Genomic DNA, 26,714 nt, shown 5'->3' with positions numbered 1-26,714 from the left:
AGCAGCTCACCACCACCTTCTCAGGGCAATTAAGGATGGGCAGTAAATGCCAGCCTTGCTGTCACAAATGCTGAGCAAACAAAAAGCTCATTTCTAAAATTTCCATTAAAAGGCACTGTCAGCACAATTTTAACTTCAGACTGAGTTGAAAATGCTGAACTAGAAGTTAGACACCCTCAGATGCACACAACACAATTAAAAAAGGTATAATGAACAAAATACCAAATACATAGTAACACACTTACTGACATGTAAAAGGGCTCACAAAATTTGGTTGAAGCTAACGTAGCTAAAGAGCAGGCACTTACATGTTCAGTATAAGCTAAACACCCTCCCATTGAACCAGAATCAACCATTCTTCCACCCATCTACCTTCACTACACTGCAATGTAGTTGCTCAAGCAAATATTACCTAATGTAATCATAACATTCAATATACAATATTTAGTAATGAAAATAAATTTGATATGATTTTAAGGTCAATACTCACCTACACATTTTTCAGCTAATTCTTCAAGGAAACTCTGCAACAGTTTTGGATTCCAGTCTCTGGTATGTATCTGAAATATGTGCTTTCGTGCCTAAATGGTTAACAAAAATAAACAGATGTAGCCTTAGTATTTTTGCTCCCCACGACACTGCAAAATAGAATTCAGAAGTGCACTGTTTAAAACAGTATTCATTTTCCAAGAATCAATAAGTTAAAAATGCTTAAAAATGATTCCAGCCATCATCTTGCTTTTTCAGTAACTTGATGATGACAAAGTTTCTAACAAAAACATATCTTCAATAATTTACAACTTATATGCACACAATTAATCATTTAACATTAGAAATCCCTGTAAGGACTTCCCCCAAAGAGAACTACCCCTCTCTCCAGACCCATACTCAGTTCTGCCTTAGTGCGAGTGTTGGAAATTTGACCTGAACTTTAGGTGCTGGCAATTAACTGTAAGAAATACATCATGGGAGCTGTATTTTTCACCCTTCTCCTTAGTGAAACTACTAAGGGTGCACCATTACAATCTCAGTCACATGATAACCAGACAAAATTTAGAAACAGCAATAATGAAGCAGGGGGAATTAAACAAAAAAATTTTTTTTTTTTTGCATTTTATACAATGTAAAGAAAAGAAATTTAAAAAGTCAGAGCCAATCAGTGTTGCTTGGGGTTTTCTTTTTAGTGGGTGAAGGGAGAGGAGGATTTTGCACTGTGATAGAAAGGGATGTTTGTGAGGTACTTAGATACTGAGCTCAGATATTGTTGCTGTCCAGCCAGGTCTGGACAAAGATGGATGACCAGCTGTTCAAGGTCATTGTCACTGGAGAACTGACAGTGTAGGCTACATCAGAAATAGCTTCAACAAAAGTTGCTAATCTAGTGTGGAAAGAAAGAGGAAGAAAAAAGGTTTTATAATTAGGTAAATAAATGAGAGAAAAGGTTAGTCGAGGGATGGTGGACAAACTCCATCTTAAGAAAATAAGTCTAAAGTGGTGCATTTTGGTAGGAGGAATAAGGAGGCCACATACTCCTTGGAAAATAAGAATCTAAATTGGGTAGAGGAGCGGCTTTCGGGGTACAGACACACAAATTAAAAGTAGCAATGCAGATTAACAAGGCTAGAAAAAATGCTAACAAAGCACTGGAGTTCATTTCTAGAGGGATATAATTTCCTACATTACAACAGTGACTACACTTCTAAAAGTATTTCATTGGTTGTAAAGCACTTTGGGACGTCCTGAGGTTGTGAAAGGTGCTATATAAATGCAAGTCTTTCTTTTGAAAGACAAATTAAAAAGCAGAGAGGTTATGTAAAGACTTGTATAGAACCTTGGTTACACCATACTTGGAGAACAGTTATGTTACAAAAAGGATTTGGAAGCACTGGAGAAGGTGCAAAAAAGATTTACAAGAATGACACCAGAACTGAGAGGTTATAACTATTAGGAAAGACTGAACAGGCTGGGGCTCTTTTCTCTAGAAAAGGCTAAGGGGTGACCTGATAGAGGTCTTTAAGATTATGAAGGGGTTTGATAGGGTAGACGTAGAGAAGATGTTTCCACATGTGGGGGAAGTCATAAAAACTAGGAGTGATAAATATAAGATAGTCACTAATAAATCCAACAAGGAAGTCAAAAGAAACATCTTTATCCAGAGAGGGGTTAGAATATGGAACTTACTAACACATGGTGTAGTTGAGACGAATATCATAGATGCATTTAAGGGGAAGCTAGATAAGTGCGTGAAGGAGAAAGGAATAGAAGGATATGTTGATAGGGTTAGATGAAGTAGAGTGGGAGGAGGCGCATGTGGAGTGTAAACACCAGCATACACCTGTTGGGCCGAACAGCCTGTTTCTGTGTTGTAATTCTTTGTAAAAATAGTGTGAATCATTGTGACGACAGGGCAAAAAAAATATACTAAATAATTTACTGAGAGATGGATTTGGAGGAGCAGAAACAAAGTTATTTTGCATCTTAAAGTTTTGTAAAGTTGTAAGTAATATTAATATAAATTCCTGTGGAGGTGCTGGACCAACAAAGGAAATCAAGTAGTATTACAAATGAAACATCTGTATTTCGGTATCAGTAACGTCCATTAACATTTCTACCTTATGCCAATCACGTGATATTGCTTCAGTAAATTTGCTGTATTACAGCAATGACCAAGCCACTGTTTTACTGAAACTGCCGAGGGACCACAGTAAGCATCAGAACCTACAATCTAGCTCTGAGATTACCCATGAGCCACAGGAAAGCTACTAATATAAAGCTTGAGGAAGTAAATATGAACTCAGAAGAATTTTCCAATATACCTTCTTATCAGGCAGGTTAAAAAGAAATTCCCTGTCAAAACGACCAGGTCTCCTGAGCGCAGGGTCAATGGAATCAAGTCTATTTGTAGCACCAATTATAACTACTTCCCCTCTATTGTCCAGTCCATCCATCAGTGCCAGCAGCGTAGACACTATAGAGCTGATAAACACAGAAATATCAGTAAACTTTTTTTCATTGATATACTACAAGTATAAATAACCAGAACACATGATTAACACTAATATCAAATATATATGTACAATATTGGGAGAAAAGTTAAATTTAAAACTGCAACTTTTTAACAATTTTGGCTACCACTGCTACAGATCTTAAAATAAACATTATGGGTCCATAAACATGAGGACACAGTGATCAGGTTACCTCATACGAAAAACAACCTGATCAGAAGTAGTCCCTCATCAAGCTTAGTGTAAAAATAACCAGTTACCTTCTTAGTAACAAAACACTGTTCAAATAAAATATTTACAGAGATTGTAGAGTTTCAAACACATCAACTTTCAAAATTAATCCAAAAGAGGAAACTCAACAATGAAGTCTGATTAAAGTATAGAAATAGTTTACTAAGGCAACATTCTCTTCTTGTGAAGATGAAAGTTCTAACTAAATTTATTTTCTATGTCTGATCAGGAAGAACATACTTCAGAAGCTTGATGAAAAACACAGTTAAACAGTTTGAAGTTTGGCATTCCCAGACTGATGGTAAGTGAAATCTGGGAGGAGTTGAAAAGGACTGTAATGTTTTTACATCCTCTCCTGACTCAAGTATTTTGTTTGGGAAACATCGGTTAAACAAATTCCTAATGAAGTAGCATCATTTTTTCATCAGAACTGGTTCGGCCAAATGCAAATAAAAATACTTGGTACTGACAACATTGATTTGTAAAGAGAAGTACATGCTTCACTAATTTAATCAAATTTGTTAAATTATCAAATATATAAACAAAAAGAATGCAGTGAATATGGTGTGTTGGGACTTTCAAAAAGAGTTCGACAAAGTGCCACAAAAGATTTGTTACAAGGATTGAGGTCCATAGTATAAAAGGCACAGTGACTACATGAACAGAACAGCTGAAGGTCAGAAAACAGAGAGGAGTAAATAGATGTTTCTCAGCCTGACAATACTAAATAATTCATGAAGAAAACATGCTGGAAACAAATTTACTCCCTATATATTGTATTCTCCTCTTTTTTTGTTATATTACTAACAAGTGGTGGATAAAGTATCTAAATCTCTTAAAGCAATGTCGAAAAATCTTTTGCTTTAATGGACTTGAGAATAATCTAGGCACACTGTGGTCAATTTAACATATTTGATGGTATCAATTGGCTGAGTTGATAATGCTTCCTCCACCAGACCAGCTGGCTAGAAATTCCCCAACAACCTGATGTTAAATTTAACATCCAATCTGAATTCTCAATTTTCTGGTGCAGATGGGATTTCAACTCTGAGTACAAGTTAAGTCAGCACTGCACTATTAGATTAAAAAAATCAAATGAAGTCATCTCATGGTGGCCAAGTAGTAAGCAGAGTTAAACATTTCTACTATATATTGTAAAAATTATTGAATAGCAGCCACAGGAAAAAAATTAAACTGAGATACGCTCAACAATTAATTAGTTCTATTGATCTTTCCATCAACACTGGGGGAAGATGTGCTCTGGACTCTGTGCATAGCAACATCGTAAGTGCATTGAAAAAGAACAGTATTCAAGATGTTCTTACACATAGCAAGCCGAGCCGCTCTGCCCCCCATAATTGCAGTTTTTCTTTAACTTGATGCAATTCTAAATGGTTAATGGCTCTCTTAGGGTACAAACTGTTGCAGTAGAATTCATAAAACCATACCTATGAATTTGATCTTGTCTGCTTGAACGAACTGGCGCCAGACCATCAATTTCATCAAAAAAAATGATGGAGGGTCTCATTAAGTAAGCCTGCAAAAAGCGCAAATATTGTGAATTATGCCTACAAATAGTATTTTAAAATGATAATTGCACATTCAAAGACAACAGGAAACATGCTGCCATTTGTTTTCCTTACCTGGTCAAACAGGAGCCTAAGTTGCCGTTCAGACTCCCCTACCCATTTGCTTAGACAATCTGCACCTTTCCGCATGAAGAAAGAGACTTTCTTGTCTCCTAGACTGCATTCGTTAGCCAGGGCTCTAGCTACCAAGGTTTTGCCTGTTCCAGGAGGTCCATAGAATAAACAACCCCTATATTATCATCCACAAAAAAAAAGTATTTATAAATGTACATCAATATTTTAAATATATTTTGACTATCTACTTCTGACTTTAAAATTCATGAGTCTAAAGAACTTCTGGGCTGGGCTATCCATTCTTCTCTCAACGGGATCTATTACATCCACCTGAAAGATCAGATGGGGCCTCAGTTTAACGTTTCATCCGAAAGACAGCACCTCCGACAGTGCAGAACTTCCTCAGCTCTGCACTGAAATGTCGGCCGAGATTATGCGTTCAGGTCTCGGGTGTGGGTCTTGAACCCAGGACCTTCTGACACAGAGGTGGGAGTGCAACCACTCAGCCAAGGATGACACCTGGCAAGGCAGATAGATATGGGTTATAGAGGAACAATTTCTTTAAACTATGCTGAAAATCAGAGTTTTTCTACATATGAGAGGCTAATAAGTATTATGGGGCAGTGTGTTTAATGTAAATGGTAGACATGATGGCTCCAGCAATTTAACCTTCTAAAAGGATTAGCCATCATGTTTAGTTTTAAACATAAATGATTGTTTGTTTAAAATTTCGTCACTTGCTCAGTCTATAATAAGATTAAAACATCACTTTTGTTGAGAAAACAGAACAGATATGCAAGTAAATGTAAAAGTATTGCTTAGGTAATAAAAGAGGTACAAAATGATTTCACAATTTGTTTTTGTTTGAGAATGTTGACAAAACCTTTACTTTTTTTTGATTATGCCTATGAAGCACTTCGGGCCGTTTTTTCTACATCAAAAGGCATTATATAAATGCAAGTTGTTGTTACCGTCATCAAAAGCAGTCACATCTCCTTTGTGCTAGCGCTAGGAAAGCAGGATAGTCAACAGAACTCAACAAGGGAATATTGACAACAGCACTCGGATTACTCCTACTTTTAATGGTTAATGCCCTGGCATGTACATCGTCAACTGAAAAGACCTCAGTTTAACAGGTCAACAAAAGCACAAAATGTTAAATATGGATCCAAACTCACTCACTCTCTCTCTGTAGATGGCAACTGAGTCAGTCGTATCCAAACAAATGCAGGTCAGAAAACACCAAAAACAATCCTTTTGAATACGAAGGCATTAAAACAAATCCCACCAATACATCTTCTAACCGCCCATCAATACAAAAGGCTGTGATGGATTTGTCTGGTCTAGTTACGAGAATTTTTATATGAATGTAGTGAGGCCAAGGCACCAACATTTTAAACAGAAACTGCATTGTTTCTTTTGTATAAATTTCTTTCTTATAATGAACAATTTTTAGTTTAGCTTGAAAAACAGGTGCGTCAGCCATCAGCAGAGTGCAGTGGCATCCTATATTATTTCCCAGCCGCATATGGATAAATTGTGCACTCTGCAGCACATTATCTCGTTTACACTGCACAAATCTTCAGTTCACCAGAAGTACAGACTTGCCTTTGGAGGCTAACTTTTATGGTGAGCACAAGTAAATAGTATTGAGAGTGTAGTCTGAATCATAATGTTTTGATTTTAAGCTTTTGAATTCCAGTTAACTGGAAGTTTAACAAACTGAATGTTAAATATTCCCATGAAGAGACAAGCTGAACTGTAATTAGTATCATTCAGATAAATTCTAAATCAATGAACTCTAATCTAAATATTTAAATTAACAAACATCTATCAATAGATTAGAAAGGGAAGATATATTTAAAGAACTCCTACCACTGAGATAAGCATCAATGAAGGTTTTGAAGATTTCCAAACAAAAAATTGAAATATGAAACATGCAAAGATCAAGATACAGGAAGAGTTAGGCAAGAATCAATTTGACCTTCCCTTCCCACCAAAAATACATTTAAAAGCTTACATAAAGCAAGTCTATACTTTTCCAGACACTGAACATAAAATTCTCCATACTCTTCAATGGATATCAATTAAAATTCTTCAAATAAAATTAATCAATGCCTTTCTTCTGTTCAACTATTTTTTTTAAAAACTTCAATGCAATTCACATTTTATTACATTTTCAAAATTAAAATGAAAAGCTGAAAGGGCAAAAAAGCAACTCCTTTTATTAACAAGGATTCTCAGTATCTAGCAAGAATTCAGTTTACAGCCACATACTAAGGGTGAAACTCACTTCCTGTTATATGGTATACTACCTTCCCCATAGTTATTAGGTCAAAAAACTAAAACCATCTTCGTAAACTACACTTTTAATCTTCTCCCCCCCCCCCCCGCCCCCACCACTATTGTCTCCAATTAAATCACACACGAAATGTGAAAAGTTGTAGGGTTCACTTACACTACAATTTTAGCATTGCTGTGCAGCAATTTCCACTTTGCAGCAACACAAAAATTGAAGTGTAACTTCAGACTTTGATCCCAACTAAACTCTGGTGGAGCAGTGATTATCCCTGGAGGCCTCAGTCTCATAGCACTTTGATTTGATACTGTGAGAAACTTATGAAATGCTCAAAGTACCCGTTGGGCCTCCTGGACATTTGAGACGTTCTTCCCCGAAGCTTATTTAAATGTATTGTGTGTGGAAACTCCAACCTGTCAATGCATTAAAATTGAACAGTTGGGAGCAGAGTAGGCACGTAAACACGTGCCAGAGATCTTTCTGCTGAATTTGACAGTCTGACTCACAGCCAAGAAGCATAAACAAATTACGGCCAGCTGTAAAAGAATACTGTATCTATCAATCCAAACACAGTAGCTACAGTGTAACTGCACCCATAGCCTATTCACTTCAGGAAACAGTAGGATGCTGACCACTCATTAGTTTTTGCTTCTTTCTTTACTCTGTTACATTGTTTTATTAGTAATGACAGAATATTAACTGCAGATCAACCTGTGCACAAGTAATTTGGATTGATAGGAAGACACTTAATATTCAATTTCCAACTTTATATCAATATCTAGTAACTTTAGCTTTTCAGGATCCATCTTTCTAACAAAATATTCTTGCTTCAATGCAGTTCAGGTGAGCGCGTGTGCCATGGCAGTCTCACCAAGTTAATTTTCACATACCTGAAAGAATTTTTTTTTATAAACTCTCCATTCAACTGGACACAATTTCTGATGAGACAAAGTTCTTGGACTTTTATTTTTGACTTGGGTGTCTTAAAATAAAATTAAAGAACAATATTTTTCACAAAGTATTCCTGGTAAGAACAAAATATTTTACTTAATTTTTCCAAATGAAAAAATTTTGGCCAGTTTATTACATTTTAAACATATTTGCAAATTTCTCAAGGCTTGAAAGAACTAAGTCTTATAACATTTCATCTTGAAATAAGCATTGCAAATAAGAAAAAATGATCTTCCTGCTTATGGTTAAAGTGGGATGGTGAGGGGGTAGTTGGGGTGTCATCTTGTATTCGGGTCATATTTCCTTCAAGTTTCCCTCCATGCAAAGTACTTTCACTAAGATGATGGAACCAGTAAGACCACATACCAGTGCATCCCTATCAACTGATGCAGTCAGTTGCTGCTCCACTAAACTAATGCAGAGATATTTAAATGATAAAAGTTTTTCACCCAACCCCAGGACAGGCTTCAGCAACTGATTTGAAATCTAAGACAGCCCAGCAGAATAAATAAAGTAAGAAAGAAGTAAAAAGAACTTTTATTTGTATAGTGCCTTTCATATCCTCAGAAAATACCAAAGTCGTTTAATCAATGAATTGCTTTTGAAATGTAGTCTCTTATTGTTTTGTAGACAAACGCAGAAGCCAATTGGCACACAGCAAAGTCCCACAAACAGCAATGAGATAGACTGCCGGTTAATCTGTTTTTAGAGGCGTTAATTGAGGGATAAATGTTAGCCAGGACACCAAGGGAACTTTCCTGCTCTTAAATTGTATCATGGGTTCCTTTCCATCCACATAGGCAGGTTTAACGTTTCAGCTGAAACACAGCACCTGCAATGATGCAACATTCCCTCAGTACTGCACTAAATTGTCAGCCTAGATTATGTACTCAAGTCCCTGGAGTGGGGTTTGAACTCACGAGCTACTGATTCAAGAGGCAAGAGTGCTACCACTGAGGCAAACTGACATCAGAAGATTTAAAATGAGCAGCAGAGGCCAGGAGTAATGTTGAGAACAAGAGTTGCTATTTAAAATATCACTGCTGGAGGAGCAGAGCAACAGCAGATAGGAATGCACTGGCTGAAATGAGAAAGAACAGAGAAAATGTATGTGAATGCCAGCCTACTTGAAGGTAAATAGACTGGTTATGTAGACCCGTGAGGCCCAGGCAATTTCAACTCCCGGATGTCGTCTGCATGCCCCCAGTCAGTTGCCCACCCGAAACTGGCGGGAAGCAGCGGCTGGCTGGCAAGCGGGAGTGGAATGTTGGGTAGCAGAAGGCCACCACTAAGGACCTCCTCTAAGTCCCACAAGGAAAGTTTTTTTTTTAAAAACGTTAGAAACTTCATCAGTATGGATCTCTTCTGGTCCCAACCTCTTCCCACTAGGTTCACCTGGCAGGACTGCCACAATCACTTCCCCACTCAGCCCAATAGTTAAAATAGTAGTGGGACCCCAATGACTATATTGGAGCCCGATCTGCAAATTTAAAGAAGGACTCCACTGGTTTCCTGCGGGTGTCCTTCCCACCTGCTAAGGACAGGTTAAAATGGAAGACAGCGGGAAGGGAGCAGAACGTCAGCAGGCAAGTCTCCGGGGCAATTTTAACTATCCGCCTAGTGGATAGCTTTAAATTCACCACTTTAGTTTCAAAATGTTCTGTTTTGGGAAATGCAAGACAGCAAAGTTAACAGAAAACAGGAATATTAGGCAACAAATAATATGGAAACAAGTCTGATTCAAAGAATTGAAACAAGACAGCCACAATACTTTAGCCAAGATCAATGAACAGCCACAGATAGGCTGCCTAAACACACAATAAACACTTGCAAAGAGTGGCATCAGAAGTCTCAGAAAGCAGTGCAAGTGGTCAATTAACTCAATCAGAGAAACAATAGATGAAAAACAGTGGAAACTGCAGACTGCACAGAGATAGTGTACAGCAAAGAGATGAGTAGCACATGGCTATCACGAGACCTCAATGTCAGCAGTCTTAGACCAAAGCTGCATAAAAGATGGCGGGGATGATACAGCTTCCAACAAAATAATTTTGAAAAGGATACGTGTGCAACAAGAAGCAATGTCTCACAAAGACAGATAAAACATCTTTGGTTACAGTGAGAAATCAGTATTCAAACACAAATTGTTAGCAAAGTACAGCTGATTCCCAGCAGTATAACAACTTGCAATTATATGGCCCCTTTATGTAGAAAAACTTTCCAACGCGCTTCACAACGGTATAATCAGATAAAAATGGTTGGCGAGACAAAGAAGGAGTATGCACTACAAAAGGCTATTTGATGCAGTTCTCTAGTCATGTCCAGTGGGAATGCAATAGTAAAAAAATGTTATGGTTAGTAAGGTAAAATATCAGACAATCAATCAGGTTGTCCATGCAATTCCCAGCTGACCCATCTGGAGAGGCCCCCATGTGACAAGAGGCGGTTACTACAATGTTTGATGTAAACATGATGAAGCACATTTATCAAGTTACTTTCGCAACATAAATGTGTTCATTACAAATAAACCTGGTATATGGAAAGACCAACTTGTCAGATTTATTAATTTCTAGCTCCTTTAGAAGTACATACCTTGGTGGCTGAATCTTGAATCGCTCAAATACTTCAGGATACAGCAGAGGAAAAACGACCATTTCTTTGAGAGCTTGAATATGCTGACTAAGCCCTCCCACACTATCAAACCGCACCTAATAAAACCAAGTCCATAAAAATTAAATGAGCAATCATGCAACCTCAGAGGTTTTGATTTGAACTACATCATTGAAAAGTAAACTGCAGTATATGACATTTTTACAGCTCAATAAAAATGGCATGGAAAATAAATTTAGCTATAACATAACTGTTATTGGCTACCTAGTATGTGTTAAGCGGCTTACTAAATGCAAAATTGGCATCTTACGAGTTTTAGGATAAAATTGTGTCAATCAAACCAACAGAATATCTTCAAAAATAATCTTGGACAAATTATTTATGTAGCAATAGATTGCCCCACCACTACACAAATCTGATGCAGTGATGAAGTACACTAGACAGTGGAAGGGCACAGATTCTGCCCACATGATGCAACTGCGATTCTCAGTTGGACGCTTAAAGGCAGCAAGGAAAAGCAAGAGCAAACCTGAAAGGAATTACACTCAGTCTGCTCAAGCACCGAACGGTCAGTTACACAGCAAGATATACGTAAGGCTATGAGCACGTACCTATCAGTCTTGCTTGGGGGTTTCAAGGCAGCCTCACCACCACACACCCACCCCCCACCCCCCCCCAACTCCCCAAAAAGGTGTGATGATCTGATGCAACTTTACTATTCACTCCTCAACCTCTAATTAATTTTACACCATTAAATTAAATTTCAGTAATCTCCAGTTTGTGCAATCAGAATGGCGATCTCCATTCTTTATCTCTGGCTTCTGACAAGAGATCTGTAAGAAAGAATGCAGGCCAATTTGCCAATCTTGAACTGGAGGGTTAATGAGACAACCCCCAACTCTAGCTCACTGATGTGCCACTCCAATTACTGTAGAACTATTCACCCTGTAGCCAATTTTCCCGATCAATTAGAAAGATCAGTTTAAAGACCCAGGAAGGTGGCGGTCATTATAATTGGACAATATTATCTGTATTGTCACCAATGAGCTTTTTCTAAGGCAGAACCAACTCTCATCAACAGGGCAGTGCACATCAGCATGCAGCCCACTAGAAGAATCTAATAAGTGCACCAAGAAAGAATGTCCAAGAAAGAATGTCTTACTAGCAGGGTTCCACTGGGATCAGTGTGAGCCATTGCTGTGTATACAAATAATTTGTTGCTGTGGACAGAAATAAAGCTGTTGACACCAAATTTGAGGGGGGGCGGGGGGGAAAGAGGGGAGATTTTAAACTACAAAAAAGCAGCAAACCAAATACACAGATCTGTAAAGGTTGGGAAGATAGGCTAATGAGTGATAAGTGGCATTTAATATTAACAACTGCAAGGTAATGACACTAGGGAATGGAATAAATAGTGGTAATATAAACTAACTAGTTCTAGGCTAAAGGACAACACAGGAGAGGGATCTGGGGAACTGGTGAATAAGCTCACTGAAACCCAACAAGTGCAGCAACATCAAGGAAAGCTAACTGATTTTGACATGTATAGCCAGGAGGGATAGGGCACAACAACTTGCATATATATAGCACATTTAACGTAGCAAAACACAATTATCTCAGACAGCGATAATGAATTCGTACAAGCCAATGCCATGCCTGGCATACTATGTACAATTCTGGTCGCGGTATCACAGCAATAACATCCAGGCAATGAAGGCAGTGCAGAAAAGGGCAGCCAAACTGATACCTAGCTCAATGCATTCTGAGAAGTTGAGAAGCCTGGGATTGTTTACTCTGAAGAGAGGGCTCAAGGGAGATATTATTCAACATTCTTAAAGGAATAGATAAATTGAACCCCAATAATATGTTAGAAATTGTCACAAACATCACAACTAGGGGACAGACTCAAGCTTAAAAGACTACTTTATACGAAGAGGGTGGTGAATGTGTGGAATGGGCTGTCCAAGAAAGTCGCAGAGGGAGATAGTGTGAAAGGTTTACGGGGAAATGAATGAAAATCTGGAGGACTGGACAAAAGCGTTAGCTTTTGGGATAGGCTAGGAGTCTTTTCTGATCTTGTAGTTTACTATGTTGACCAACAATTTTGGAACCTTCAGAACAATTGCATGTCATTGGGCTATGCTGCGATACATCGCGCAAAATTCTGAACTCATGACGCAGATGTTACAACGGAATAAAATATTGTGCAACAATTTTGCACCAGAGCAAAATTTTTTTAAACAAAATACTTACTGACGCATCTACGTTCATCGGATCTACATCAGCCAGACTGGCACCAACTTTGACACGTTCCCTGAGGATTCCACTTGTTAAATCTTCTGTTCTAATGTTCATTGGAAGACACCTGTTTAGTAAATACAAAGCCACACTGGTTACAATTTTTCTGAAAACTTCCAAAATTTACCTAGTTTTTTTTGAAACTTTTCTTTTTAAATTTTACTTTATGCTGTACTGCTCATCAAGATGAGAGAGACACTGCTGCTGGAGAATGAACACTTGCCATTTTGGACATCAAATGCCAACATCAACCAATCAGGTATAGCACGGTTAGATGCATTTTAAAAGCTCTCTCGATTTTGCCCCAACCTCAAAGGAGGAACTCCTATGGCATCAGTGTATCACTTTCTATTTTGTACACTTGCCATCCTGTGGTCTGTGAGAGTAAGATTGCAATTAGTGCTGAATTAGGAGCAAGGAACCATAACGCTAGGAACTGGAATGAGACTGCCCATCAGACCAGAGAAATCCCATTTATTTGTCCTAGTTTCAATGCTAGGGATCATACGTACCACCATCACCCTTACTTTTCTGAAAACTGATGCTCATTGACTAAAACCTTTGCATACAATAGCTCAACAGATTCTAGTTAAATTCAACAGATTATATATTAACTGCTCATAAAAAATACAATAAATAGAAGAAAACAGTTACACTAGTTTTTCCATTTGCACATTCACAAACTGAATACCTTCCAACAAGTTATATAAATTATAATCTAATGTAATTCCTATTTTTAAAATAATTAAGTTGCTTTCTACTTTGATTTGGCAGCATGCTCAAGATATGTCAGTTCTTTTAAATCATGTACAAAGCACTCAATTAGTCAGATCTTTTTAAAATCATACATATAGTCCTCTTGTCGATATGCTTCACCTGTTTCTGGCTCTAGCCATGCTTTTGGATTTTCTTCTTTCAAAACGTTCTTCATCAGACGATGAGGTGGTGTCACTGCTGTGGATTGCATGCTTCTTTCTCCTTTTTGAAACAAAAAAAAAGCTATCAAGACTTTCGATTGAAAACAGGTTTGTGGGGCAAGCTTGATGGACCAGATGGTCTTTTCCCGCCTGCCATTTTCGTATGTTCCCTGAAAATGCTCCCACCCATCTGGCTAACATAAAAAAACAAAATTGTTTTCACCATTATCTATAACACACCCCTGCTTTCCCCACAAATAAATTAAAATGGCAGTTTCAATTGTTAGAAGTACAATTTGTATAAGATATTTTGAGTGATTTTACCTGATGTGACTCCTTCTTGCAGGAGATCTTAGAGTGTCAAATAGTGTGTTTTGTCTTTGTCTCCGATGAACAGGCTCTAAAAATACAAATCAATTCCTACACTTAACTGTTAACTTGGATACAACAATAACTTGTAACACTGACATCATGCAGACAAATGTTTGAAACAATGTATTAGGTGTTCTTATGTAAAATGAAAGCAGTAATTTGTGTTTATTGCTGAACTTTGCACCCGCAACTTTCTAAGATTATAAAAAGATGTCATTTTCAGAAAGATAATTTTCACGATTGTCTTTTTTACTAGAAAATATAATGGATCAACTGCATCTTTCACAACTAGAAACAAATATGCTATGAAAAATGTGAGAAAGTTTCTAAATAGTTTTATTAAAATCTGAACTGGTGCATGTTGCTGAAGTTTGCCAAAGCAGATATATAGGATGTTGCAAATAAACAATTAATAGAAAAATATTCAGTCGTGTGACAAGGATGAAAAGAAACATTCTTGTGCCTGTGACCATTTATAGTATTTCACAGGAAAAACATAAATAAACTACTTTGCCACCGTTACCTATCGGAGGGGCTTGGTATCTTTGTACAGCCTTCCGTTGCCTCAGGTTGTACGGTCTGTCATTTTCTTCAGCTTCTTCTACTTCATCTCCATCTTCCTCTTCTTCCTGAGATTCTGTTAAAGCACAAATAAAGATCACTCCAGTACTACTATATTGATTTTAGTGCCTCTACTACACTATGATTGTGAGCAGTAATTTCTTTGCAGCAATGCATTAACTGAAGTAAGACTGCACTTTTCAGAACCGATTTAAATATATTTATAATAATGCCAGGGGTGGGGAACGTAAGGCCCAAATCCTCAGGACATAAAATTTCCAGAATTTCAAAACAAAAGTCTACTCAGTAAGCTAAAAAAAGGATATACAGTTAATTTTGCCAACAGGGATCCTCTACCACATTTTAAAGTAACCATGTAGCTTTTGAAGTTTAAAAAAAAGTAGTTTATGGGCTGGGAACATTCATATGTGCGTGCAGGGCTACCTTTCTCAAGTAAAGAATGTTTATGCAATGCTTTGTTGGTAATTTCAAATAAGTCTTAATTAAGTTATTTAACTTTCAACTAAAAATTTGGTGTACAGATACAAGCAACCAAAACTAGACGAAAACCCAAGGAAACATTAATTCAAGTTTAGATGCAGCTGTACACTATTACTTGCTAAAGCCACATTCATCAGCAATATTCACATTTTCATTTCCCCTTTGAAAGGGTAGTACTGATCCATTCCAGACCCTCGAAACGTTTGTGCTGAACTAGTCACACCACTACTATTTAGCAACAAAAAATGGTACCACATGAAAAAATATTCTGAATTTTGTGCCACAAACAAGTAGCCAGAAGCCGATGCTGTATATTGGAGCAGCAGTATGCTGTGCTACAGAGTGGTCAAATACAGGTTTGATCTGCCGCACTCAAATTCCTGATGTCAGCTGCATCACGGTAGCGAGAAGCTGAGTGGAGGCCAGCAACTTCTTTTTTTTTTTACTGGGCCCATGGGCAAAACAAGATTTTGTCCTCTCATCATGCTTGCACACCTGAATGGCAACTGCAGCAGTTTCTCTTTCACGCGTCTGAACACAAAAATAGGGAAGAGAGAAAACAGTAATTGCTCCTAAGACATCAATGAGGATTAAGACAAAAGATGACAACTACCAACAAATTAAAAACAAGAAAACTTTAGTCAAATAAACACGACTAAATATTTTTCCATACCTTCACTCCCTTCCTCTTCCTCCTCCTCTTCCTCATCTCCTTCACTAGTTTCTTCAACATGTATAGGCATTCCATACATGTTTCTTCTCAAAGGTTTCCTTTTCCTTTTCACACGGGAATACATATCCATGTTTTCCTATGATTAAGTTGCACATATTTTCCCAAATTACACAAAATTTATATAAAAGTATCTACATACGCACACACACGTTTCAGAAATGTTCACAAGAAGTTAATGTTATCATGGTATCATTTAAAGAGTGCTTCAGGATCCCGATAACCAGGGTCAAGTAGTTGTTATTAAATCATTTTAATGTAAAAAAAGGAAACTAAAATAATTTTTAAATCGTGAGTACTCAACAGAACTCCTAGCAGAACCTCAAAATATGCAAGTGATGCAGTGGTCCACACTGTACTCAAAAGCTGCAGCACCGTGGGAAAGATCCTGACTGACCAATAGTACAAGCCTAGGAATTGGTGAATTCTAGTGTCAAAACTTGAAGCTCCAGAACATATTTATGTTTGAAGAAAACAATTTAAGAAAAGGACATGTTAAATTTATACATGGAGCTCAAAGTGAACCAGAGATCAAATAAATGACTTACATGATGAGCGTGCTAGTTTACATTTTATTTACTATGTGAATGAAGGAGGAGTCTTAAGAGTAATGACAACTATTTTCTTTTTATCTTTCCTGTGGTGCAGCAGCTTTTGAGCACAAGTGCGACCAAATATCACATCACCATCATACCTGAGTTACTGCTGAGCATTAGCGAGTAGAAAATAAGGTTTTAATTAAAGTAGAGAAGCTAACAAATCACCAATAGCTAAATAATCCAGCAATGTTACTTCTACTTAATCTGGAGTGGTTAGAAGTCTTTAGTCCTTCTTAAAAACACATGTTCCACAGCAACCTGAAAAGCCAAAATAAGAGGCTCGAGGCATTTAGGTGTTTCTATAAACTACCATTTCTAAACCTTTTTAGTCACTGAAAACAGTCTAAGCCACTGTGACTAGCTGCTGATTATATGGGGCGGGGGTGTTTTCTGCAATAATCAAGGTGACAGTTGAATGTTAGAGAACAGAACATTCTCATTTGAATATATTGGTATTTTTAAGTACCGTACAACCTATTTGCAATTCTGAAGTCACTCCCTTTCTCCCCTATAGTACATCAATAACATGCTTTAATATATATTACATGCAAGTATAGCATTGCTGATACTTCAGCATGTAGAACTTAATGAATGCAATAGAACTTTTTATTAGATAAATGCACTGACTGTCCAGAACCTGAAAATGTCCCATAAATTTTACAAGGTTTTGTCCAGCAATGAAATGCTTCAGCACTGAGGTTTTGCCACTGGAGACCATTGGTGAGCTGTGTAAATAGTAAAAGCCTCTCAAAGCAAAAGGTACTACAGTTCATTTTATCTATCACAAACATTTACTTGAATAACTTAGTTTTCATCCAATACCAATTGTATTCAACTGAAAGAGTAAGAAAGTTATTAATGTTGCCATGCAGAGTGTGAAAACAGGAAGTCACCACTGAAATTTGAGAATATTCTAGAAGTCAACACAATAAGCTTTTAAAAGTCAGACATTAAATTTCCAAGTACTTTATAAACTCAATGTGATTTTTTGCAATTAGTTTAATGCATTTTAGTTAAGAGCACCACATTTACCCTGACAGCACCATAACAGTTTTTAGTAACCAATATTAGTTATGTAATCAGTTACAGAACATGATCATGCATTTAGAAATGGTATAAACTAAAAAGAAAAAATGATTCTGGCTCATCAAATGTATCACATGCAATACTAAGCCATATAAAATGGCACGGTCCCAGGTTTGACCCCAATCTGCGTTCAGTGAGTAGGCTACTGGACCATGAGTCATCACAGCTGAATCCAATTATGTCATTCACCAACATGTACTTTTCAGCAGGGATCTGGCTATTTATTTTAAATTTTCTTTCTCTTCCCTCGCTTACCCACAAGTGCGGAAGTCAATTGCAATCCCCCTTCTGTGTCCCTGACTAAAATCAGACAACTCAGCAGAAACTAGGGATCAAACCTCATACATTCCTGGCCTACATCAGACTGTGCATTTAACCACTAAGGCACAGGAGACTGTACAAAATTGACTTTAAATATATTCAGTGACAACGTTGTAGCTTGCCATACAACCTATACTGTGATACTCGTGTAATCAGAGCTGGAGTTTATAATTGTGTTGAAGATGTGTGAAGCAGCAATATTGCAAACAACAAGAATGTAAACATAACAAAAGTTTTATAGAATGCTATCATCTGTTTTTAATAAGTGCTGCGCTATCAATTGGTGATTTACAAAATTCCTTCAAAAGCAAATGCCATTTTGCACGTGTTCATACTTTTTTTTAAATGTACCCCTCTTCAAAAGTGAAGAGGCCCAAATGGAGAACCTGCTCCCAAATCTGGAATCCCATCATTTACCCCTTCTTCAAACAGATCTCTAAAGTTTCAATAAAGTCAGATACATAGAAACCTGTGATAATGTGGCTCAGTGGCTGAATGTAGACTGGTATAGTACTGTGCCACATAAACCAGTAAGGGGGGGGGGGGGGGGGGGGGGGGAGAAAACCTGTTAGCTGCCAAGATATACAGATAAATTCCCATCTCCCCGGCTAAACACCGTCTTTAAAAGCAGTTTTTCAGCCAAGCAAAAGTCTTGACATGGAAGCTTGATATGGTTGCAACTTGGTGATTCACTTTTGCACATTAAACCAGAAAGAGGTCTGCTAACTTGAGTATAGTTCTCCGCAGCTCGCAGAGTCCAACAGCACTCAGATGACTAAACCTGTTCTGGGGCACCCAAAAACTTAGTGTCACACTTTTCAATTATTTGCATATTATGTTTATAAGAGTTCAAGTGGTAGTAAACCTCATGAATTGTTCCAAGAAACATTATTTCACTGCATTGTATTATGTTGTGTTTAAGGTACTTACTTATAGATTGCACTACTGTATTATAATACAGAACTGGAAGCTTCAGAAAATGCTCATCAATTTGTAATCATGATCATTGCTCTAATTTACAGAAATACTTTTAGTGAAAATCCTGCAAAACGTAACATTTCAGAATTAGGTGCTCAGAACTTAATGTTCAACAAAAAAAGCATTAGGGCAAAGTTTGATAAAAATCTGTTAAGTATTAAATGAGTCAGCACAGACAAGCAGAAAGGGGGACGGAAAAAAGAATAAATCAATCCCATAAGTTAACTCCTCCCAATTTATAGTGAGACAAAGGAACAATAAATTTAGAAGATGTCGAATTTCATATTGCTGTATAAGCCAATAGCACATTTACAAACAGAATGAATTTTGGCAGTTTGAAAGTGGTTTGTATCATACCAGGGAATTATTGAATATTGTTTAAGTCTGCAGGAAGTAGACCTACTGGCTGATCATACCATGGTAAAACTAAATGCAGGTAACAGCGTTAAAGCTGCACTGCCTCGTAAATGAGTATTAAATTGTTTCCGACTTCAGTGTAACTTGAAATAACACTAACATAAAAAACCTCCCATTTCAGCTTCATTGTAGAAATACATATATTAAACTCTTTTTGCTGAATGCCCTACACATCACGTGAGTATGAGCAATACTCCATTTTATATTTCTGCTTAAGGGTCAGATTAGCCTCAAATTCGTCTCAATTTTGTCAATTCTTAAAAATTAGAAAGGAAATTTTGCAAGCCAAATCAGTAGCAGTTTTAAGTAGATTCACATCCTAACAGGTTTCACACACATGCTCAATTTAAATATACAGAAGTATAAACTGAAGATTAAATTGCCACTAAAATCAACCCCTCTCCACCAGATTCCCTCTTCTCTGTCATTATATAATTACAAACAGCCCACGAATATGACAGATCTGGACATAAATACAAAATAAAATCAAATTAGGCAGGAGGTGTCCAATACAGGAAACAGAATAAAACAGGGTGAACCAACTGCAACTGACATAGCAGATCTGAATATGGAAGCCATCAGTGTTAAATACAGGCTCCAGTCTAAACATGGCCAACTGAAACCTTCAACCATACAAAGCAACACAAGTAATTGGAGCAAATCGTTTTAGTATTTGAATTCTTTTGGGAAATTCTTTAGCGTTAGTTAGTTAATCAAAATTGTAGGATGATGCAGTTTTAAAATTTACACAGAATAGAAATAACCCATGAAAATGCAGTTACTCTCTAAAATAGGATTTGAAAATGCAGTTCTTCAGGATTCATTCTTCTGAAGATATCACCAAACACAACTGCATGAATATCATTCTTTATAAAAATAACAGGGTGATCAGAAAGAACATGGTCTATATAATTACAGTACTAATATGTTGCCCTTGGTCTTGCCAATCACAATGCAGGGACTCAGGAATGGAGGTCTAGCCTTAAAGCAGAGGTGGGGAAAGGGAGAAAACATTTTTGAAGTACTTCTCCGGACAAAAAAAACTCAAAAGACTCCTAGGAAATACTTAAATTTACATGTAATTTTTCCTCCTCAACAAAGACATACCATTTTAGATCTCCACACTCAGTGGGGAGCTACTGATGTGATGTTAGCCACTAAGTATCACACATTTGAAGTCTCCTCCTATAACGTCCATTTTCTGACATCAACTGAGCAGCTTCCCCATGAGTCTAAAGTCCCAAAATGGCACTTTGCATAGGGAAAGGGAAACAATTTCTGTAGGATTAGTTTTTCCTTAAAAAAGCATTATATGCATGTATGGTGGAGTATTTATAGATGAAAGCACTCTACACTCACCATCTGCTTTAAGTATTCAACCTGCAAGCTTCTACAGTAATCTGGCAACAATTTTAAATCACACGTGTGGTTTTGAGTGGAGAGCTACATCTTCAGAATGATCAGTCTGCAGATTCATCAAAAATACTCACAAACTCTGTGTCTGTCCACATCCTGAGACGCTCCACTTCTCCCGGTCTTCTGTTTTGCCTAATGTTACTTGTGATGTTATCCATTTCTTGCAAAACAGCTTCTGCAGTACTAGATTAATAAAATGCAAAAATTAAACAATATTTTACAATTTCAAAATGTGATCTTTTCTATTATGCGCAAAAAAAAAATCACAGGCCTAGGAGAAGGTCAGGCTGTGTGTCAGGAGGACAGGTGTGGGGAAGACAGGTCCAGGTACTCCCAGTGCCAAGGCTTACGTAAGAGTGGATATGCAGGTAGCCAGGTTGGATGTTGGAATCACAAACTAAAAAAGAACATTTTTAAAAAACTAGGGGAGTCAGGCAGAAGGGGTTGCAGGCATGTTAGGTTTGCAGAATCACAAACATTAGTATGCTGTAAATGGAATTGCAAGTTTGTGTAGTAATCTTTCCGTGCATTCTATTCCTAGAAGCATACAAGTTTAGCGGTTACGGTGCTGGACAAGCAACCCAGAGCACATGAGTTCAAATCGCACCATGGCAAGTCATGAAAGTGAATTCAGTATCATCTGAAATTCGTGGGTTGGCACCAGGGGGAAAAAAATGACCATGGAAGCTGCTGGATTGTTGTAAAAAGCTAACTGGTTCACTAACATCCTTCAGGGAAGGAAACTAGCCACTCGTACCACTTGACTCCAGTCCCACCATACATGGTTGACTCTTACTGCCCTTTGATGTGGATGAGCCAGCCACACAGTTGTAAAAACTATTGCTACGAACCAGTGGTTCAAGAAGACGAACCACCACCTTCACAGGGAAACCCATATCCCGAGAACAAATCTATTGTATATTAAAATCGTTGAGTGAGTCCCAGCATTCCATTTGAAAATACAGTGAAAAGTCCTATGTCAATGAGAAGATGCAGTATAACGGTCAACATTTACTTGCAGTACCAGTAATGTCTATAGGTGGCACTGTGACAGGGTTTTCAATGTTAAACATCCATAACGCCAGCCGCTAAAATAGCTGATATAGTAAAATGAGTTAATGGTTACAAACAAAGGTTGAGACTACAAGCAGTTGTAATGCGTTTTACAAGATTGAATCTGATAATTTGGTAAATACAAAGTCAACAACTAAGTGTCACTGTGGAACAGCCTATTTCTTTGAAGTGTAATTCTCTCAAGCAGCCATATTGTTATGGGTACGCCCAATAGTCTGCCCAGCTTTCCCACTCCACTGCCTTACTCCCTCCACATACCCAAGTGCGCACTTGATGCACTCTCCACTTTCTCTGGGCCTGCTGTACCAGCCACACCTACCGCATCTGTGGCCGTTGATGCCGACTTGTAAACCCAATCGGCAACTCCCTCTGCCATTGGTTAGACCAGTCTACCCATCACAATCCATGATAGCTCCATAGTAAGTTTCAAATAATGACTTTTCGGCCCAGAGCAACAGATGACAATTCCTCCCCTCCCCACTTAGCCATACTGCAGCTTAACACTTCCTTCATTGCTCATTAAAATATTTCCCCTGGCCCCTCTAGCAAATAAGTACGTTTACCATACCTGCTTGCACCCCCACTCAAATATTGCACCTTCTCCTACAGCGCAATATTTCAGTCTTTGCCTTTCCTTCTCAATACTGAGTAGCACTGCGTTCACTATTCTCCACCACTGAATAGAATTCTAGCTCTTACTTAGCCCCTACACAATGAGCAGCCATTTGCCCGCCCCTTTTGCCCACCTCATTGAGGAATCCATCCCCCCATTCCATAAGCAATTTAAGGCCCAAGGTCACAATCCCTCATTAATATTGTGCCCAAGCCATCGCCTCTCACTGAATAGCATTTCTCCCCTCCACTGATCAGAGAAATAGTCCCAAGCACATTGTTGTTCCACGGGGCAGGATGGACAAACATTCCCATTCTCCTCTCCTTGTTGTCTTCCTCTTTCCCTTCCCTGTCCCCATTCCCCTTCCCTATCTTAAATCACCCTCCTTTCCCTCCCACTGCATTTCCCTCACACCTCCTCTCTTCCTTTATTCTCCCCATACCCATCCTTCTCCTCCACCCCTCTTCCTCCCCCTCTCATCTGCCTCCGCCTTCTCTGTCTGGGTCCAGTCATCCCCCCCCACCCTCTATTCCTGTTTGGCCTGAATATTGCACGTGATTTTGGCGCCCATGTGCAATGCCACAAGAGACCAATTATTAGGAATAAAAATGTAAAGCAACACTATCAAAACCTTTCCTCAGTCTGAGCCAGGATTTAATGACAGCTGTTTTCTCAAATTTTTTATGCTGGAATATGATTGGATAGAATTTTTTTCTGGTAGCATGCGAGTGAGGAGAAAATTGAAATTGTAACAAAAGATTTGGCAAACAAAAGTCAAAAATAACCAACTAGGAAGAAAAACAAGGATTTAACCAAAGAAGGAAATTGATACACAAACTTGATAGTCACAACAGATGAAGACAAGAACATTTTTTAATAAAAAAGATTCTACATTGTGACATTAAAGACAAATAGTCCAGACTAAGTTTGCTATTTGGTATCAGCTTGGCTCAGGTAATTACACTTCTACCTCAGAGTCAAAAGGTTGTGACTTCAAGCCTGACTTGAAGCATTTGAGTGCCGCACAGAAGACGTGCTGCATTTTGAATGAGATGTTAAACTGAGGTCCTGTTTGCCAGCTCAGGTTGATATAGAAGGGCATTATTCGAAGAGGAGCAGGAGTTCTTCCAGTTGTCCTAGCCAACAATTTTTCCCTCAACCAGCACCATCAAAAACAGATTATCTGGTCATTTATTAATTTGTTGTGTGCGCAACCTTGCTGCATGCAAATCAACTGCCATTTATGCCTACATAACAATAGTCATTGCACTTCAAAATAATCTACTGGCTGCAAAGTGCCTTGGGATGTCATGAAAGACACCCTATAGATGCAAGTTCTTTCTTTCACAGAACTGTTTTATTTAATACTTAATACATAAAGCCACTTAACATCACTTCTAGCAGGCATCCTAGTGGTAAGAAGTTTTTAAACAGGCTACAGCAGGGAAGATTATAGTGGCATAAGACAGTGAACGTACTAAGCGGTGGCTGTAAATTGGATACATTGATGACTCAACTGAATCAACAGATGAGTGAAAAAGTTACAAGTGTTTTACAATGTTTGATAAATATAAAGTCAACATCCACAACATATTTCTCTTTTACAATAAATATATAAAGAGAGATAAAAAAATGTGAATTTTCAATCATGGATTTCTTTGTAAGAACATAAGAAATAGGAGCAGGAGTAGGCCATATGGCCCCTTGAGCCTGCTCCGCCATTCAATAAGATCACGGTTGATCTTCAACCTCAACTCGACTTTCCCGCCCAATCCCCATGTCCTTGATTCCCCTAGAGTTCAAAAATCTATCTCAGCCTTGAATATACTTAACAATTCAGCATCCTCTGGGGTAGAGAATTCCAAAGATTCACAACCATCTGAGTGAAGCAATTCCTCCTCATCTCAGTCTTAAATAGCCGACCGCTTATTCTGAGACTATGCCCCCCTAGTTCTAGACTCTCCAACCAGGGGAAGCAACCTCCCAGCATCTACCCTGTCAAGCCCCCTCAAAATCTTGTATGTTTCAATGAGAACAGTTGAAAATGGAACATTTTATCAATTCGGGCATTTACGGTCAGTATTAAGTTCTCTCTACTTTCCCAAAAATAAGTACCTCAAAACCAATCTCAGAAGAATATCCCTTACTGAATGGTCAGAAATGTAGGAAATGGTCCCTGTGAATAACTATGCCCCTGTCTGACAGCTGTACATTTTTAGCGCCAATTAGTGCTGAATTATGTGCTGCTTTATACTGTGGACATGTGCCAACCAAGAATGACATTAAGGCCTCCCAAACTCATTTCACATTGGACTCTTACAGCCAGAAGATACTTTTAAGCACACAAGTCTAGGCTGGAATAATGCCCAGGTATCAGTGGTACAAGATCAAATATCCATAACGCAGTGTAATGAAGGAAATTATTTGAACCAAGGTCTAGAGTAAAACAGATATTGCTAGCACTTCATGTAATAAAAGGAGAAAGAACTTCTATAAAAGTTCCCATCAATAGTTCTCACTGTCAAAGGGGCACAGCAAGGAAATCTTTCTGGAGCACACTGGGGTGGAGTTAGTCACACGAATCATCTGTTTTAAACAACAACAACTTGCATTTATATAGCACCTTTAACACAGTAAACATCCCAAGGTACTTCACAGCCACATAAGGAGATATTAGGGCAGGGCTTGGTCAAAGAGGTAGATTTTAAGGAGCATCTTAAAGGAAGAGATAGACAGGTGGAGAGGTTTAGAGCGGGAATTCCAGAGCTTAGGGCCTAGGCAGCTGAAAGCACGGCCGCCAATGGTGGAGCAATTAAAATCGGGGTTTCGCAAGAGGCAAGAATTGGATGAGCGCAGAGATCTCGGAGGATTGTAGGGCTGGAGATTACAGAGATAGGGAGGGGCGAGGCCATGGAGGAATTTGAAAACAAGGATGAGAATTTTAAAATCGATGTGTTCCCAATGATTTTATATGTCCACCTATGGATTGAAATGATAGTAACAAAAACAGTTATCGAAACAGATTACGAGTCTCAGCAGGTTTAGAAGATTTCAACACACTTTTACTCCTCTCCATTTTACCAAAAGATATTTTAATAGGAGTTTGAAATATTTTAGCTAATTGTAAAAACTTGACTGAATTCTACTGATACAGAACTGACTCAATAGAAAGATGTTGCACTGATTTCTGTAGCGCATGGAAACACTAATATGCCAAGATACAGTAACCAAATACAAAAATTTAGTTCAAAGATATTTGAGTACAAAAATTATTTTTTAAAACCAAGTGTGCAGCCAGATGACCTGCTTCCAAACATCTACCAATGTAACTTTTCAACTGGCTGCAAGAAGGTGCCCTCCAATTTCTGCCTTCTTGATTTAGGCATGACACCTTCTTCTGACAATATAGTAAACATTTGAATTATTAAACAGATGCTGACTTCTCCCATTTTAGCTGTTTAATCAGGGTAAAACCCAATGCATGTAAACAGAGCCATAAAAAAGAGGGAAATAATATTGCTTAATAATTAAAATAAACTACAGCACAAGTACTATACCTGTTTACCAGTTGATCAAACAGAAGGCTTTGGTTGAGGGTTTCAAATTTGTTCCTCCTTGCTCGACCACTTCTCCTAACCTGTGAATCACCATTCATGTGCGAATGGTCCCCATCCTCTTGGGTTTCACGTCGACTTCCAGGATTTCTGAGAACTTTTTAGGATAGCAATGGATTACCAACAATTATCATTTTGATTTATAACAGTTTTATAAGTAGCTATACTTAGATGTACACAGATCTTCTGTGGTGATGCTCACAGGCAGTCTGGGATCTGCAGCATTGTTTTATTTAGCTGATAACCTGGTCTGTCTCTAAAACCACAGCTCAAGCATTCCCTGTGAGGAAATGGTTAAGTAAGTCCAGAGGTCAAACTATTTATTGTTGGAAGTTTCTATGGATTGACAGTTACTTGGTCTCCCTCCTTGTTATCTCATTAACCTCTCCAGGTTATTTCAACAGCAAGGAAGTAACTTGGTTTCTTTTTCTTTTAAAAAGATAAAAGTCACTGAGTTATGATTTGTTGGAATTTTATA

At 38.0% G+C, this 26,714-nt stretch overlaps 1 protein-coding gene across 2 annotated transcripts in view; it reads right to left on the bottom strand.

Moving 5' to 3' along the window:
- atad2b (ATPase family AAA domain containing 2B) overlaps positions 1–26,714 on the bottom strand; it is a 112,473-nt gene that overhangs the window by 53,195 nt on the left and 32,564 nt on the right. For both annotated transcript variants that reach the window (XM_067984317.1, XM_067984316.1), the window contains exons 4-15: positions 26,180–26,333; positions 21,010–21,118; positions 16,062–16,197; positions 14,850–14,963; positions 14,279–14,354; positions 13,914–14,015; positions 12,993–13,104; positions 10,722–10,837; positions 4,880–5,054; positions 4,685–4,773; positions 2,817–2,976; positions 491–581 (exon numbers count right to left, since the gene is read on the bottom strand). In XM_067984317.1, the coding sequence (XP_067840418.1) occupies positions 491–581; positions 2,817–2,976; positions 4,685–4,773; positions 4,880–5,054; positions 10,722–10,837; positions 12,993–13,104; positions 13,914–14,015; positions 14,279–14,354; positions 14,850–14,963; positions 16,062–16,197; positions 21,010–21,118; positions 26,180–26,333 (1,434 nt within the window). The remainder of the gene's footprint in view (positions 1–490; positions 582–2,816; positions 2,977–4,684; positions 4,774–4,879; positions 5,055–10,721; positions 10,838–12,992; positions 13,105–13,913; positions 14,016–14,278; positions 14,355–14,849; positions 14,964–16,061; positions 16,198–21,009; positions 21,119–26,179; positions 26,334–26,714) is intronic.

This window comes from Heptranchias perlo, chromosome 5 (genome assembly GCF_035084215.1).
Source record: "Heptranchias perlo isolate sHepPer1 chromosome 5, sHepPer1.hap1, whole genome shotgun sequence".
NCBI classification, from domain to species: domain Eukaryota; kingdom Metazoa; phylum Chordata; class Chondrichthyes; order Hexanchiformes; family Hexanchidae; genus Heptranchias; species Heptranchias perlo.
This window is presented reverse-complemented; position numbering and strand designations above follow the sequence as displayed.